This window comes from Ostrea edulis, chromosome 2, assembly GCF_947568905.1.
Source record: "Ostrea edulis chromosome 2, xbOstEdul1.1, whole genome shotgun sequence".
Lineage (NCBI taxonomy): Eukaryota > Metazoa > Mollusca > Bivalvia > Ostreida > Ostreidae > Ostrea > Ostrea edulis.
In genome coordinates, this window is record NC_079165.1 from 1,580,187 (window position 1) to 1,596,373 (window position 16,187).

At 34.5% G+C, this 16,187-nt stretch overlaps 1 protein-coding gene across 4 annotated transcripts in view; it reads right to left on the reverse strand.

The window, feature by feature from the left end:
* Positions 1-16,187, reverse strand: part of LOC125680307 (N-acetylglucosamine-6-phosphate deacetylase-like) — a 29,717-nt gene that overhangs the window by 11,765 nt on the left and 1,765 nt on the right. For 2 of the 4 annotated variants that reach the window (XM_048919778.2, XM_048919780.2), the window contains exons 2-7: positions 12,171-12,381; positions 10,131-10,270; positions 7,731-7,785; positions 5,142-5,354; positions 4,781-4,869; positions 2,358-2,485 (exon numbers count right to left, since the gene is read on the reverse strand). In XM_048919778.2, coding sequence (XP_048775735.1) covers positions 2,358-2,485; positions 4,781-4,869; positions 5,142-5,354; positions 7,731-7,785; positions 10,131-10,270; positions 12,171-12,381 — 836 coding nt within the window. Of the gene's footprint in view, positions 1-2,357; positions 2,486-4,780; positions 4,870-5,141; positions 5,355-7,730; positions 7,786-10,130; positions 10,271-12,170; positions 12,382-12,614; positions 12,701-16,187 lie in introns of those variants that run through there. The other 2 variants (XM_048919781.2, XM_048919779.2) reach the window with 2 other exon arrangements.

Genomic DNA, 16,187 nt, shown 5'->3' on the forward strand with positions numbered 1-16,187 from the left:
AAATGCCTGCCACGACACTGGACCTCCATTTTTAAGGTCTTATCCAAAAGACCTAGTATGATTCTCACTTTTAAATGCCGAGCGTTTGGCGAAGTCCTGAGCAATCACTACCTATGTTTATGTCTTAGGTTTGACACCTTCATGGCATGAGCAGGGCTTGAACTCATGACCTCCCACTTACGAAATGAATACTCTACCAATGAGCTACTTAAACTGGTCCAGATAACATGAAAGAGACAAAACACTCATACAGTGTATATGAAGTAACGAATTTAAAAACAAGAGGCCCAAGGGCCTAGAATCGCTCTTCTGATAAATTGTACAACCCCACCATTTCTATTCTTAGCCTCTTAGTATTCTAAATCTTTAGTTAAATCCTAAGAATTCAAAAAAAGTAGGTCAATGTGACCTACTTTTTGGTTTACACATTTTGAGAACCCAAGAAATATCAACTGACAAAGTTTGATGATTTTAAGCCAATTAGTATCTGAATATTGAAATATAGCTGTCAAATTCCAATCGTAGGTCATGGTGACCTACTTTCTGGTCAGCGAACTCCAAACATGCAAGACCCATCAACTGACAAAGTTTGATGACTGTAGGTCAAATAGTATCTGAAATATATAAATATAGCCGTCCAATTCCAAAAGTAGGTCAAGGTGACCTACTTTTTGGTCAACACCCTTTGAACATGCAAGACGCATCAACTGACAAAGTTTGATGACTGTAGGTCAAATAGTATCTGAAATATATAAATATAGGTGTCCAATTCCAAAAGTAGGTCAAGTTGACCTACTTTTTGGTCGAAACCCTTCGAACATGCAAGACCCATCAACTGACAAAGTTTGATGACTGTAGGTCAAATAGTATTTGAAATATATAAATATAGCTGTCAAATTCCAAAAGTAGGTCAAGGTGACCTACTTTTTGGTCGACACACTCCATTGACTCAAGATGCATCAACTGTCAAAGTTTGATGATTGTAGGTCAATTAGTGACTGAAATATATAAATATAACTGTCAAATGCCAAAAGTAGGTCACAGTGACCTACTTTTTGGTCGATACACTCCGAAGACTCAAGATGCATCAACTGACAAAGTTTGATGATTGTAGATCAAATAGTGTCTGAAATATAGTAATTTAGCTGTCAAATACCAAAAGTAGGTCACGGTGACCTACTTTTTGGTCGACACAAACCGAAGACTGAAGACGCATCAATTGACAAAGTTTGATGATCCTAGGTTTTACAGTGCCCAAAATATGCATCTAAAATTGAAAATGTGAAATTTGAATAGCTGCAAAATTCAAAAAGTAGGTCACTGTGACCTACTTTTTTATAAATATGTTTCAAGGCCTCAAGATGCATCAACTTACAAGATTTGATGATTCTAAACCTCTCGGTATTTGAAATAACAACTTAAAATATATCTATAAATGATAAGCCATAAAATTCAGAAAGTAGGTCACGGTGACCTATTTTTCAGTTGACGCATTTCTAGGTCCCATGATCAACCAACTGACAAGTTTTGATGATCATAGGCTTCAAAGTGTCCAAGATATGCATCAAAATTAATTTTAAAATAAATACCTGCAAAATTCAAAAAGTAGGTCACCGTGACCTACTTTTGAAACAACTTGACACAAGGTCCTAAGATGCATCAACTGTCAAAATTTGATGATCCTAGTCCTTATAATGACTAAAATATCTAAGATTTAAGGAATTTAAAAAAAAATTAAATTTAGGTCAACTTTGAAGTGACCTTGAGACCATGCCCTTTGCCCCAGAGTAATGCCTCGAACAATTTTTAATCTACAACATATCCTCATCCTTATGTGTAAGTTTGGTGATAATCTGCCCTGTGGTTCTTGAGAAGAAGATTTTTTAGCAACCACTACTTTTTTTTGTATTTTCCTGATTATCTCCCCTTGTTAAAGGGTCACATCCCTTTATTTAGTAAGTATGAAAGCCCTTGGGCCAATGATACCCTGTAACAAATTTGAAAAAAATTGGCCAAGGGGTTCTTGAGTTATAGCCCTTTTTCTAAAAAGTTTACGCACACCGCACAAATGGCCATAGCATTAGCTCTTTGAGCCTTTGGCTCAGAAGAGCTAAAAACACTACTGAATAGCAGACAATTAGCATCAGAAACTAATGTCAACAGAGTTCTTCTGTGGTATCAGAAGATTTTTATCAGTCCGAATAATGAAATGTACTGTTTACTTTATCATCCGATGAAATTTTAACCAGTCAAATCCTTCAGACTGGTAAATTTCAAGAACACTCTGTCAATATCAATATATGTAAACAGCAATATGAAAAAAAGCCAGCATTTTGATAGAAACTGAAATACTGAACCTGTATGCAATCCTGAGAGCTGCCGGGTGGGTGTGGATGCCGTCTGAGATTACGCCATACAGGGGAATGTTACTAGGGACTTTCTTACTGGTCAGCAAGCCAATCAACCCAGGGTCACGGTGGTGAAACTAATTACAGGAAAGAGAGGTCATATTTCAGTGTTGCAAAAAAGAAAATATATATCTCATTTAAGTAGCTCATTACACCAAAGTTTTATTTAATGGCTCATTAAAATACCTCTTATGAAGTATGATTTCACCATCGAAAGAGTGATAAAATGTCTCAAGTATTTTATATGAATTTTTTGGTGATTTTTTCCCGCCATGATAACAAAAGTGTTTTAATCTTTGCAAATAAGATACTCTAGAGTCTAAATTTTGCTGAGATTTGGTACATGATATGAATATCTAATAACACATACCCAAAAGCCTCAGATATAATAGTTCAAATTTTTTAGAAAAAAATATTTATGAAATTTGAAAACGTTATTTGTAGATAGTTTTTAAAATCTATGGATAAAATCTTCAAAAAGCATGTCAGTTAGAAAAGAGATATATCAAAGAAATATTTTTTTAAAGGAAATTGAAACAAAATGGCAAGCTTCAGATATACATGTATATCACTATATTCAAACGATCAAAATTGATAGAAATTACTGCTAATTGTATGCACTTTTCATCAATAAATAATTTTCCTTTATATATTCATTTAATTTGTAAACCATTTTACAAGGGAATGTAGTTTTCTGATTACAATGTTCTCTATGACTACATTTTTATAATTCCGATCGGGCTTGATTCAAATTTGAAAAATCATAATATTTCTGAATTTTGACCATTTCATTTCAATTTCTGTTTGAAATATATGTTGCTGATACATGTATATCTGTTTTCTAATTTACATGTTTTTTAAAGATTTTATCGGTAGATTTAGAAAATATTTGCAAATAACATTTTCAATTTTCATAAATATTTTTTTATTTAAAAAATTAGAGCATTTATCTGAGTCGTTTAGGCATGTTTTCTTAGATATTCATATTATGCATCAAATCACAGCGAAATTTGGACACCAGAGTATCTTATTTGCAAACAAAGCACTTTTTTTTATCATTCCCGGATAAATCACAAAAAAATCATATAAAATACTCGAGACCTTCCATGACTCTTTCGATGGTGAAATCATACCTCATAAGGGGTGTTTTAATGAGCCACTAAATAAAATTTTAGTGTAATGAGCAACCTTAAAAACAAATTTTAAGGAAATAAGAAATCCAACACTGTACAAACTAGAATGTCAATCAAAGACATGGATGCTCCCAGAAATACAACTTACCATTGAACTACATCATATAAGGAATGACTCCAGGGATTTTTTAGGGTCTGTAAGGGTGCAAAATAAGGCCCCATTCCCAATGCTAAAAAGCAGATATTTTTCTCAATTTTTGCTTTAAAATTCCCAAACAATGAAAACGGATCAAAGCAGGGTAGCCTTATTGTTCATAAATCTCCTTCACAGGCCCACAGATTACAACTATTGCTTCAAAATTGTCAAGTAAACCTAATTGTTTGGCCCCTGCTTATTTAAATGAGGTAAGCCTTGACCAAAATGTAAGTCAGAAGGAGTCCAATTATTCCTTAATGCACTGGTTTGATTTTCTCCCTACAGTGCTGAGTTCTTTTATCCATAGAATATTTTTCCCAATTTCAAGCTAATGTCACCATTTTTCCCAATTGGAAAGGCCCAGGCCCTTGAAATCAAGACCTTAAAAAACCTGGACTCGGAAATGACCAGTAACTGTGGAGATATTGTTGAAATGAAGGTTTTCTCTTTCATATAAGAGGTATATGTTCTGAGTGACCTTGACCTTTACAAAATGACCTTGAATGACCTTTGTCTGAAAGCCATTTGCTTATAACTTATTTGTGTGATATATGATCATTACCTGATCAATAACTGTTGAAATAAAGAACATTTTACTTATACAAGGTATATATTCCAAGTGACCTTGACCTTTCCAAAATGATCTTGGTCCAAAATTCGCTGTCTCAAGAAACATTTTTGGTCAATTATGATCAACTTCTGATGAAAGATTTAGGAGATGGGAACTTTTATATCAAAAACTCTTGGAAAAAAGGAACTTTTATGTTCTGAGTGACCTTGACCTTTCCAAAATAATCTTGAAAGACTAAGGTCCAAAAGTCCTTGTCTCATGGAATATTTGTGATCAATGATATCAATTTCTGATGACAGGTTTAGGAAATATGACCACGGATGGACGGACGGACTATATGCCCCCCCCCCCCCCCCCCCCCCCCAATCCCCCCCAACCCCTTTCGAGGAGCATAATAAAATGTTATTAATAACAATGAACTTTTTAATTCATAGTGTGTTCATGCGTGCATGTGTGTGTATAGTGTTCTTACTGGAAGCATGGCATTAAATAAATGTGTGATAAATGTCGCCCCAGAGTTCACCGCCTCTTCTCCCTGAATCAAATTCGCCACAGAGTGACCTGAAATCAGCACCACAAGCATATATCATTATCACTTTCTAATTATACATCATGAGTCACTACAGTTTGACCTAATCAGCACCACACGCTTATATCATTATCACGTTATAATTATACATCATGGATTTCTACTTTTGAAGCTATCTTACACAAATATGAATCTCATCTACATGTACTGACAAATGTTTTCCCCAAAATATTCATAATTACACAGCATTTAAATTGTGGACAAATACCAGAAACATAATACATAAACTTCTCTCTTCACACACCAACAGAAACTTTAATTCCTCTGTTAACCAATGCTCTGATAATTTCCGAAGATTTATCCAGCTCAGGCGCCAGGGTTACTATAGCAACATTGGTAAGGTCTTCTCCGTAACACTTTGTCACATCCGATATGCCATTGTTAAATGTCTGTATCAAATCCACATCATGGGCACCTTTCTTTTCCTTGCTGATGAAAGGACCCTCTAAATGCAGACCTTCAAAAAGAAATTAGTATCTGAAGCATAAATTTTGCTTGTTTTTCACACAAAGAAAATGAATCATACATTTACTAATTTAAGTGCAATTCAGATTTTACTGTACGTTCTGTAATTATCTTGTGTGATTCAGATTTTACTGTACGTTCTATCATTATCTTGTGTAATTCAGATATTACTGTACATTCTATCATTATCTTGTGTGATTCAGATTTTACTGTACGTTCTATCATTATCTTGTGTAATTCAGATATTACTGTACATTCTATCATTATCTTGTGTGATTCAGATTTTACTGTACGTTCTATCATTATCTTGTGTAATTCAGATATTACTGTACATTCTATCATTATCTTGTGTGATTCAGATTTAATTGTATCTTCTATCATTATCTTGTGTAATTCAGATATTACTGTACATTCTATCATTATCTTGTGTAATTCAGATATTACTGTACATTCTATCATTATCTTGTGTAATTCAGATTTAATTGTATCTTCTATCATTATCTTGTGTAATTCAGATATTACTGTACATTCTATCATTATCTTGTGTAATTCAGATTTTACTGTACATTCTATCATTATCTTGTGTGATTAAGATTTTACTGTACGTTCTATCATTATCTTGTGTGATTCAGATTTTACTGTATGTTCTGTAATTATCTTGTGTGATTCAGATTTTACTGTACATTCTATCATTATCTTGTGTAATTCAGATATTACTGTACATTCTATCATTATCTTGTGTGATTCAGATTTAATTGTATCTTCTGTCATTATCTCATGTGATTCAGATTTAACTGTACATTATATCATTATCTTGTGTGATTCAGATTTAACTGTACATTATATCATTATCTTGTGTGATTCAGATTTTACTGTACATTCTATCATTATCTTGTGTGATTTAGATTTTACTGTACATTCTATCATTATCTTGTGTGATTAAGATTTTACTGTACGTTCTATCATTATCTTGTGTGATTCAGATTTTACTGTATGTTCTGTAATTATCTTGTGTGATTCAGATTTTACTGTACGTTCTATCATTATCTTGTGTAATTCAGATATTACTGTACATTCTATCATTATCTTGTGTGATTCAGATTTAATTGTATCTTCTGTCATTATCTCATGTGATTCAGATTTAACTGTACATTATATCATTATCTTGTGTGATTTAGATTTTACTGTACATTCTATCATTATCTTGTGTGATTTAGATTTTACTGTACATTCTATCATTATCTTGTGTGATTCAGATTTAACTGTATTCTATCATTATCTTGTGTGATTCAGATTTTACTGTACATTCTATCATTATCTTGTGTAATTCAGATATTACTGTACATTCTATCATTATCTTGTGTGATTCAGATTTTACTGTACATTCTATCATTATCTTGTGTGATTTAGATTTTACTGTACGTTCTGTAATTATCTTGTGTGATTCAGATTTTACTGTATTCTATCATTATCTTGTGTGATTCAGATTTTACTGTACATTCTATCATTATCTTGTGTGCATGATCTGCTCCTTGAATGCCAATATTACTTAAATGTGTTGATCTAGAAATTTTGAACAAGGGGGTGCATACCTGGCAATTCTTTTCGGGGGTGGGGTGTTCCAACATATACTTATTGGGTCAACAACTAGTATTTAACACCAAAAACTCATGGAAAAAGGTAAGAATAAGCTATCTCAAATACCATGGATGTGTCAAAGTGAGTTGGAAGTCCCAACCACATTTTCTTTATGTATCTTAACCTCAATAGCTCGAACCCTCCAATATCTGAAAGGTTTTTCTCAGCCCAATGGAGTTTGAAATAATGAGATTTGACTTCATCGAATATAAAGGCAGTTTATGTCTATAAACAGTCATTATTTCAGTGCTAAGTATTAGGCCAATTCAACTTAATTGATAGATTATCATCCCTGCCCTTCCCTCAAAAATTGGCCCACCCAGATTTTTTTTATTTTGCCAAACTTGCGATTTCCAAAATATTTTCATGTCTGTCTGCCGTATTTACACTTCTTGTTTACATTTCCAGTACAGCAACATGAAGAGCCAGGTAAAGAAAATAGATCTATATGGTTTTCTTAATTTCTCGCGTTCTTACAGACGTAAATCTTGAAGAAGTTTACGAAGTACATTCTGTTTGAAATTAAAGCCTAACCTGGAATTCATCCATGAAAATAGCATAGATTGATGTCCATCTGGCATTAAATGATGAACTTCTGTTGAAAAAAAACTTGTTTGTCTTTAATATTTTTCTCAGAAAATAAAAATTAAAAAATAAAATCCTCCCACCTGCCCCATACTTTTTGGTGACCCTGGATGATAATCTACTAATTAAGTTGAATTGGCCTTACCTAATACTCCAGCGCCCTCCTTACTGCCATTTCTCTTCTTCACTCTAGGAACAATCTGAAACATAATTTCTTGTATGACAACATATAATGCAATTTCAACATAGATTATTTCAAAGTTTCATTAAAAAATCATATTTCTAATATGCAGTTTGGGAGCTGATGATGAAATTGATAATTCCTACAATCATAATAATTAGAATATCAAAACATCGAACCTACAAACAGAATTCTGCGATCTGTTTCGTTAAATTAATACACAAGGAAGATCTGTGTAATGATCTAAGTGGGAGATCTCTCCTGTGTAATGATTTAAGTGGGAGATCTCTCCTGTGTAATGATTCAAGTGGGAGATCTTTCCTGTGTAATGATTTAAGTGGGAGATCTCTCCTGTGTAATGATTTAAGTGGGAGATCGTTCCTGTGTAATGATCTAAGTGGGAGATCTCTCCTGTGTAATGATTTAAGTGGGAGATCTCTCCTGTGTAATGATTCAAGTGGGAGATCTTTCCTGTGTAATGATTTAAGTGGGAGATCTCTCATGTGTAATGATTCAAGTGGGAGATCTTTCCTGTGTAATGATTTAAGTGGGAGATATCTCTCCTGTGTAATGATCTACATGTAAGTGGGAATTATCTCCTGTGTAATGATCTAAGTGGGAGATCTCTCCTGTGTAATGATTCAAGTGGGAGATCTTTCCTGTGTAATGATTTGAGTGGGAGATCTCTCCTGTGTAATGATTCAAGTGGGAGATCTCTCCTGTGTAATGATCTAAGTGGGAGATCTCTCCTGTGTAATGATCTAAGTGGGAGATCTCTCCAACCTGTGTAATGATTTGAGTGGGAGATCTCTCCTGTGTAATGATTTGAGTGGGAGATCTCTCCTGTGTAATGATTTAAGTGGGAGATCTCTCCTGTGTAATGATTTAAGTGGGAGATCTCTCATGTGTAATGATCTAAGTGGGAAATCTGTGTAATGATCTAAGTGGATGGATAAAAAAAAAGTAGTTTTAATTAGATTGCCACAAATCGTTGTTCTTACAGATTGATGTATATACCCTCACAAATCTACGTGACCTCTCTTATGAAGATCAATTTATAACCAGGCCTGCTTTTGATTTACATGTACACTGTTTACATGTACATTTATTCACATTTCCAATGTTTTTGCCTTTAATATCTTACAAATTGTAATGATCATAATAATAGCATCTTCTTAATAATTGATTGATTGTTTTTTATGTCCAGTCCAGAATCTTTCACTCCTATTTAGACGTCACCAGCTGTAGGTGAAGTACAAATCTAGACCTATGCCTAGCGCTCAGGGCAGTAACAGTGAGGGTTCGTTAGCATACCAATGCCTGCCCTGACACAAGTTTTTAAGGTCATATCTGAAAGACCCGTGATTCTCACTTCTCAATGCCGAATATTTGGCAAAGGAGCAATCACTACCTATATTAACGTATTAGGTTTGATGTGGCCATGGCACAAGTGGGGCTCAAACTCATGATTTCCTGGTTACAAAGAGAATGATCTACCACTGAGCGACCACGACCGGTCATTTCCTAATGAATGTGTTGCAGTTGTGGACAATGTATGAATCTTGACAAACATAGGAACTATGTCAATTTCAATGGTTGGGAATTCTGAGAGAAATGAAAGTGGAATGTAAATATAAAAAAAAAATCATTTTTGAAAAATATGAGGGCATGAACTGTGTGAACACTTCACACCATCATACTCTTGTATGCATACTTTTCAAGTATGCCATCACTGGGAAACACTGCAGTTCATGCCATTGTGTATTTTCAAAAATGAAATTGGTTTCTTAATCATCTTTCTGTGTGCTGTCAATACGTAACTCTTTGTATACATGCACACTCAGAGTGTACCTATTTGTATGTACTGTCAGTGTGCACCTATTTGTATGTACTGTCAGTGCACTTGTTTGTATGTACTGTTAGAGTGCACCTATTTGTATGTACTATCAATGTGTACCTATTTGTATGTACTGTCAGTGCACTTGTTTGTATGTACTGTTAGAGTGCACCTATTTGTATGTACTATCAATGTGTACCTATTTGTATGTACTGTCAGTGTGCACCTATTTGATGTATTGTCAATTTGTACCTATTTGTATGTACTATCAATGTACACCTGTTGTATGTACTGTCAGAGTGCACCTGTTTGTCTGTACCTTCAGAGTGCCCCTATTTCTATGTATTTTCAGAGTGCGCCTATTTGTATGTACTGTCAAAGTGCATCTGTTTTCATGTACTGTCAGAGTGCACCTATTTTTATATACTGTCAGTGTGCACCTGTTTGTATGTACTTTCAGAGTGCACCTGTTTGTATGTACCTTCAGAGTGCACCTGTTTTTACATGTATGTACTGTCAGAGAGCACCTGTTTGTATGTTTCCTCGGTGGACGTCACAATCGTAGGACAAAAGGATGTCACTCCATGCTCTAGGATACCGAGGGCAACTTTTGACACGCAGTCCTCAATATTGTCTGTATTTACTGCAAAATCTACACCAAAAGCTCCTACAAAACAGGATAGAAGTAATGTTCAATATAGAAATAAATTTACTGCATGCTACTGTGCAGTCTATAAAGTGTAAAATGCCCCATAAAAGGATATAATATAGAAACTGGAACAAGAGAACCTTACGAGAAACAGTACATGATACAGTAAAACTCTGATAGAGCGAATTTCTCGGGACCCTCTATAAAAATTCGATATAAGCGTAATTCGCTATACGTTTATAGTGAATTCATAATTCAAATATAACGAATTCATTATAAAACTGATTTGTTCTTTATGTATATCAGTTCTATAAGAAAGCAGCAATCGATATACTTGCATTTGTATTGTCTTTAAGAGAAAAGACGCCTATATATTTTCGAGAAGAAATATTTTTATACAAGAAATATACACATCGATTTCTATATGATAATTTATCTTGATGGATTATTAAGTCATGCAAAAACATGTCGAGAGAGAAATGTCAACACGATTTTGCGCAATACATGTACAGTCTATTGCAATTGTCATTTACTTGTTGTTGTACACAAATAAAGGAGTGTACGATAACATAAATGCAATCAAACTTCAAATTTAATTAACAATTATAGTAAACAATACCGACAATATATTTCCTAAATGTATGTGTAAGTATTATTTTGCATTAACAACCTTTTTTGAAAAATTACAAACAGAAATTTTGTAATAAGTGTGAATCATTTATGTCAATGGAAAACGATTGTTAAAAATCACAAAGAGTTTAAAATGAAAAAAATAAATTCGTTATAAAAGGTGATTTTTACGTTCATTTTTAATTCAAGGGGAATAGGAATTTACTTCGTTATATCCGTAAATTCGCTATATCCGTGTTCGTGATAGACGCAGAATTTTATATAGAATATATAAAGAATTTGCCGGGGAAATCTATTTCACTTCACTATAGCCGTAATTTCGCTATATCCGTGTTTGCTATATTCGAGTTTTACTGTACACCCATCACAAACTTATGTAGGGTGTTTTTCTTAATCCATGAGTTGTAGAACTTTACTAAAGGCAGTATCAGTCATCATCAAGCTGTGACGACTTTTTGTTTTGCATCGTATGAATAAAAGGTCCTAGCTTAAAAACTGTGACAGGAGGTTAATAGACAAACCAAAAAAACCCTGTGTCTAAAACATTTCCCCAAAGCTGACCAAGTTCAACAACTTGTAATTTTTTCAAACATGAGAGAAAATTAGAAATGTTGGGAATCAGAATCCTTGCAATATGCACATAGAATCTTCAGATTATTTACAAAGGTCTTAGCTTGAAAAGTGTAAGAGACCAACAACCTGTAATTTTCTGAAAAATTGAAGAAAATCGAATCCTTGCCACATGTGCATCTTCAATATACCCATACAAATACATTTAAAATGAGAAGGTCCCTCCTTGAGAACTTTGGGAAGAGTTACACAAAGAATCATGTACTAGCTATCATGTAACATTTCCACAATACTGAGTAAGTTCAATAACTTTTTATTCAAAACTGAAGAAATTCAAAATCCTTGCCACGTGTACATCTTCAATATTCATACAAATATTCTATAAAATAAGGTCCTCACTTGAAAACTGTGGAAGGATTAGATGGTCAAATCATGTACCCTCCATATAACATTAAATTTCAAATAAGGGGCAATATTCCTGCAAGAGAGGTCAAAATGGATTAAAAGTGCAGCATGATCTAGAGTGACCCACATAGAAGGTACACCACAAGTTTAAGCTTGATATGCGACAGGGAAATGAAAATATGGACAGAAAATCCTGAATGGGTGGACAGACATTGCTGTACCATTTTACGTCCCATCTAAATACGGGCATATGAAAACTGAGAAATATTCCTACATTGGACATACATGTAGTGACTGTGTTGAATTCACTTACCATTAATCTGTACATCTATAAACCCTGGACACAAGATATTTCCCCTGCAATCTTCTATCACATCTGCAGAGATTCTCTCTCCAAAAAAGATTTCCTCGGGATTGACAATTTTGCCATCTCGGACCCAGAGGTCATCCTTAATTAAAGCACCATGTTGGACAAGGCGACAGTTTGTAAACTTGTACAGGCATCCTGAAGTATTCATTTTACTCTAAAATAAACCAAACATTAAACGTTCTCAAAGTACCAATGTCATTTATTTAGAGATGTCAACAAGTATTATTTAGCTGATATTATAAGAAAGCACTTGACTCCTCTTTTCACACTATATTTTTGACTCAAAATTTGAGTGACAGATGAGAGGCGTTCCATGTTAAATTAATCAGTTGCATGCCTTAATACTTATACATGTCATTTGATATAAATGTGCTATTTGCAACTTGCAAGGAAGAACTTTCAAGAAGTATTGCCATACAGTGTCGGTCACATGAAATGTTTGTTGAGCCAGCTGATTGTTTACAACTGCTGTTAACTCGTACTAGAATTATTCGACTTGCTAGTTAAAACAAGTATTTTTTAAAAGCTGCAGTTATTATTTACAACATTGTGTTTCTATAAATGTCAATCAATAAGATAAAATCTTTATTTCTCTACAATGTTATTCATTGTATTGTTGATCATATTGGGGTTTTGGTTTTCCTGCCCTTTACCCTTTTCGGGTAACTAGCAAATGTCAAAAATGAAAGTGAAAGAAAGAAAGCGAAAGTATGTCAAAGGTGCCCGAGCCGCTATGGAAAAATTGGAGAGGTTACTGGTTGCCAGTGTTGATTGCTCTCGGATTTGTGGGATTCAATAGAATATTGGCTAATAAGTATGTCTATTTTAAAAATATTCCTTGAATCTTACAGATTGTATACAATGCACAAACATGTGTAGCGGTCAGCGGGGGTTCGATCGACGGTGGCCAATATATGCTCAATTTGTAGAACACCTGACTAGAGAATTCAGGGGGCCCGGGTTCGAATCTCGGTTTGGTCCGTCGCATTTTCTCCCTTCCTGTTACATTTGGTGCCGTGACCAGCCCCTGGAACTGACAGGTGAAAATGCCTGCCAGGGGATAAAGATCCTGGGTTGATGTCTTCAGGTGTGAAGACATTTAAGGAGGGAGGAATGTAGCGGTCAGCCGGGTTCGATCGCCGGTGGCCAGATAGCTCAGTTGGTAGAGCACCTGACTAGAGATTCAGGGGGCCAGGTTCGAATCCCGGTCTGGTCCGTTGCATTTTTTCCCTTCCTGTTACACATGATTATAATTATCGGACCGTGCGAACATACTGTATTATGTAACACATATCAGTACATGTAGCTCATAACTAGATAGGCATCTATTGCAAGCAAACAAAATTACTCTCGAATCATGACTATTTTGTGGAATTAGTGGTTGTGTTCAATATAATGCTTCAAGACAGCGAAGTGAGTGATTCGGTTGCTTTATTCGATTTACTGATAAGTCGGACCAAAACAAAGTCGGACTATAGCAAAGTTGGACCATAACAAACTCGGACTACAAAAAGTCGGACCATAACAAACTCGGACCATAACAAACTCGGACTATACTTATAATTGTGAATGTAAATCGAAATTAACAAATTAACTCATTTAATTTTTCTTTTCTTTTACATTTGGGCGATATTATGAACCTGAAAGTGACAGATTTACCTGTAGGTGTGATATTTACAGGATCCAGCGAGGTGAAGGGGGGGGGGGGTTGAAATTTCACAGTTTTTCTGTTTGGGGACTTTTAAGTTTACTCTACTTGGAATTTATTTTGCCAAAGTTAAGCAGAAAAAAGCAACGGTTTCAATATAGAACTCTGAACACAATTTTAGCTTCAAACTCATACTTATTCTAAATCAAAATTATGTACATTCTGCCAGAAACAATTGAACGTTTATTTTGGGGGTGTGCTAGTGTTCAGCATTTCTTCAGAGAATTTGAAGGTTATTCAAATATCAATAACAAAAAATAATTTTATGAAATTCAGAAACATATACATATTGCATATAAAAATGATGAAAAGGATATATACATATATACCTTCAGTAGCTTGTTATAAACATTTTGTACAAGTTTCTTTGCAGAATGTATTTACTGTGTTTATATATAAAAAAGAAATGAATAAAAAGAAAAAAAGGTTTTCTGTTAGAATCTATACACTTGCACCCCCACAGTGTGAGACCCCCCCCCCCCCCCCCCCCCCCCCCCCCCCCCCCCCCCATTGGAAAATTAACCTGGATTCGCCCTTGTGATTGAATGTTTATACGATTGATGAAAAAATAGATTATTATATGCCTAATCTAATATTTACTAGATTACTATATGCGTAAATGATGTTTTAGAATGAGAAATGGCCAACATATGTTTTCAAAATAAATATTTTATTTTCCATGGTATAAAGAACAGTGTGACATTATACAAGACAGTCATAGAGATAAAAAGATATCAGGTTTTCAATCAAGCACATCACAGTATTATACACAAAGTTCAGAGAGTAACACAATGAAATTGGCATATCACACACACGGACACATTCATGGAGTGTATTACTCTATACTGTTACTTCAATAACTTGTGTAGCAAACTAAAGATAAGCAATTATTAGCGTAAATCGGTAGAAAAAGTAAGTAGTAGGTAAAAGTATCTATTAGGAAGATTACATCAAATCTTATAACATGATTTGTCTATATCAACTATGATACATAATGATAAATCTCTGCAATATTTAATGCACTTAATGTTCTTGTGAACAAAATAGCATTAGAACTGGCTACTACATAATCAAAATTTTGATGAATCAACTTGTTTCATACAAACTTGTTTTCTATGGATGAAATTTATCCCTCTTTCAAAACCTAGCGCTTCTAAAGACCTATGTATTAATTATTTGTAATTTGATTATAAACATGTGATGATATACATGTGTAAATAACTTATTTGATATTAAAAATTTATACACTCACCGGTATCGCATATTCTGTGTTACCAGCAATCGTTTTTCCGGACCAAGGTTGTGTTCTTTTAGGATCAAACACTTTTGCGGATAATTATCTGTTCATTATTAAATTGACCGAGTTATATTCTATTTATCGGTAGTCCGACTTTGTAATAGTCCGACTTTGTTTTGGTCCGACTTTGTTATAGTCCGACTTTGTTTTGGTCCGACTTTGCTATAGTCCGACTTTGTTTTGGTCCGACTTATCTGACAGCGCTTTAGGTAGCAGGGGACAGTTTCGCACTATAGGCCCGGTCAACTTTTTCAAAAAATGGAATTACCCTGTATTTGAAGTGATATTACATGTGTAAAAATGTATACAATAATTTTAGGATGCATGTCAAATGTAGCTGAGTGCTTAGTAAAAATGTTGATATACAACATGTAGGTGTCACCATGATTCCTAGCATATAGATGGGTGCAAATACGAAACTAAGACACGTGGTCAGTTGCTGAAGAAATTCCGGTGAAAACATGCAGGGTCTAGCAAAAGGTCTGTAGCTGTGAGGGAAGGTGGATGGCCCCATATGAGAGGTAGATTTTTGAGAAGGGCAGATAGGGTTCTTGATTGTGCACAGTGTCTAAATCCCCATGTTTGGTACTGTGATGGTGTGGGGGTGGTGCGGATTAGCCCAAATGAGGGAAAATCAAAGCAAAAAAGGGGAACCTGCTCAGAGCATGTTTTGTGCACCAGCACCAGTATTTATAGATTACATGTAATTTAGGGTCATAATTTATTAACTACACTAATATGAAATACAAGTATTGACATAAAAGGGAAATATGATTTTTCATTAGTCTGTCATAATCTGACTTTGGTGTATACCCCCTATCCACATGTTTCAAAACCAAAGAAACTGTCCCCTGCCACCTTATTCACACGTTTGATATTTCAACTTGCATATTTTTGTTCATAGGGTCATGACGTCGTATGTTTTGCATTGATGCGCTTCACATTTTTCTATTTT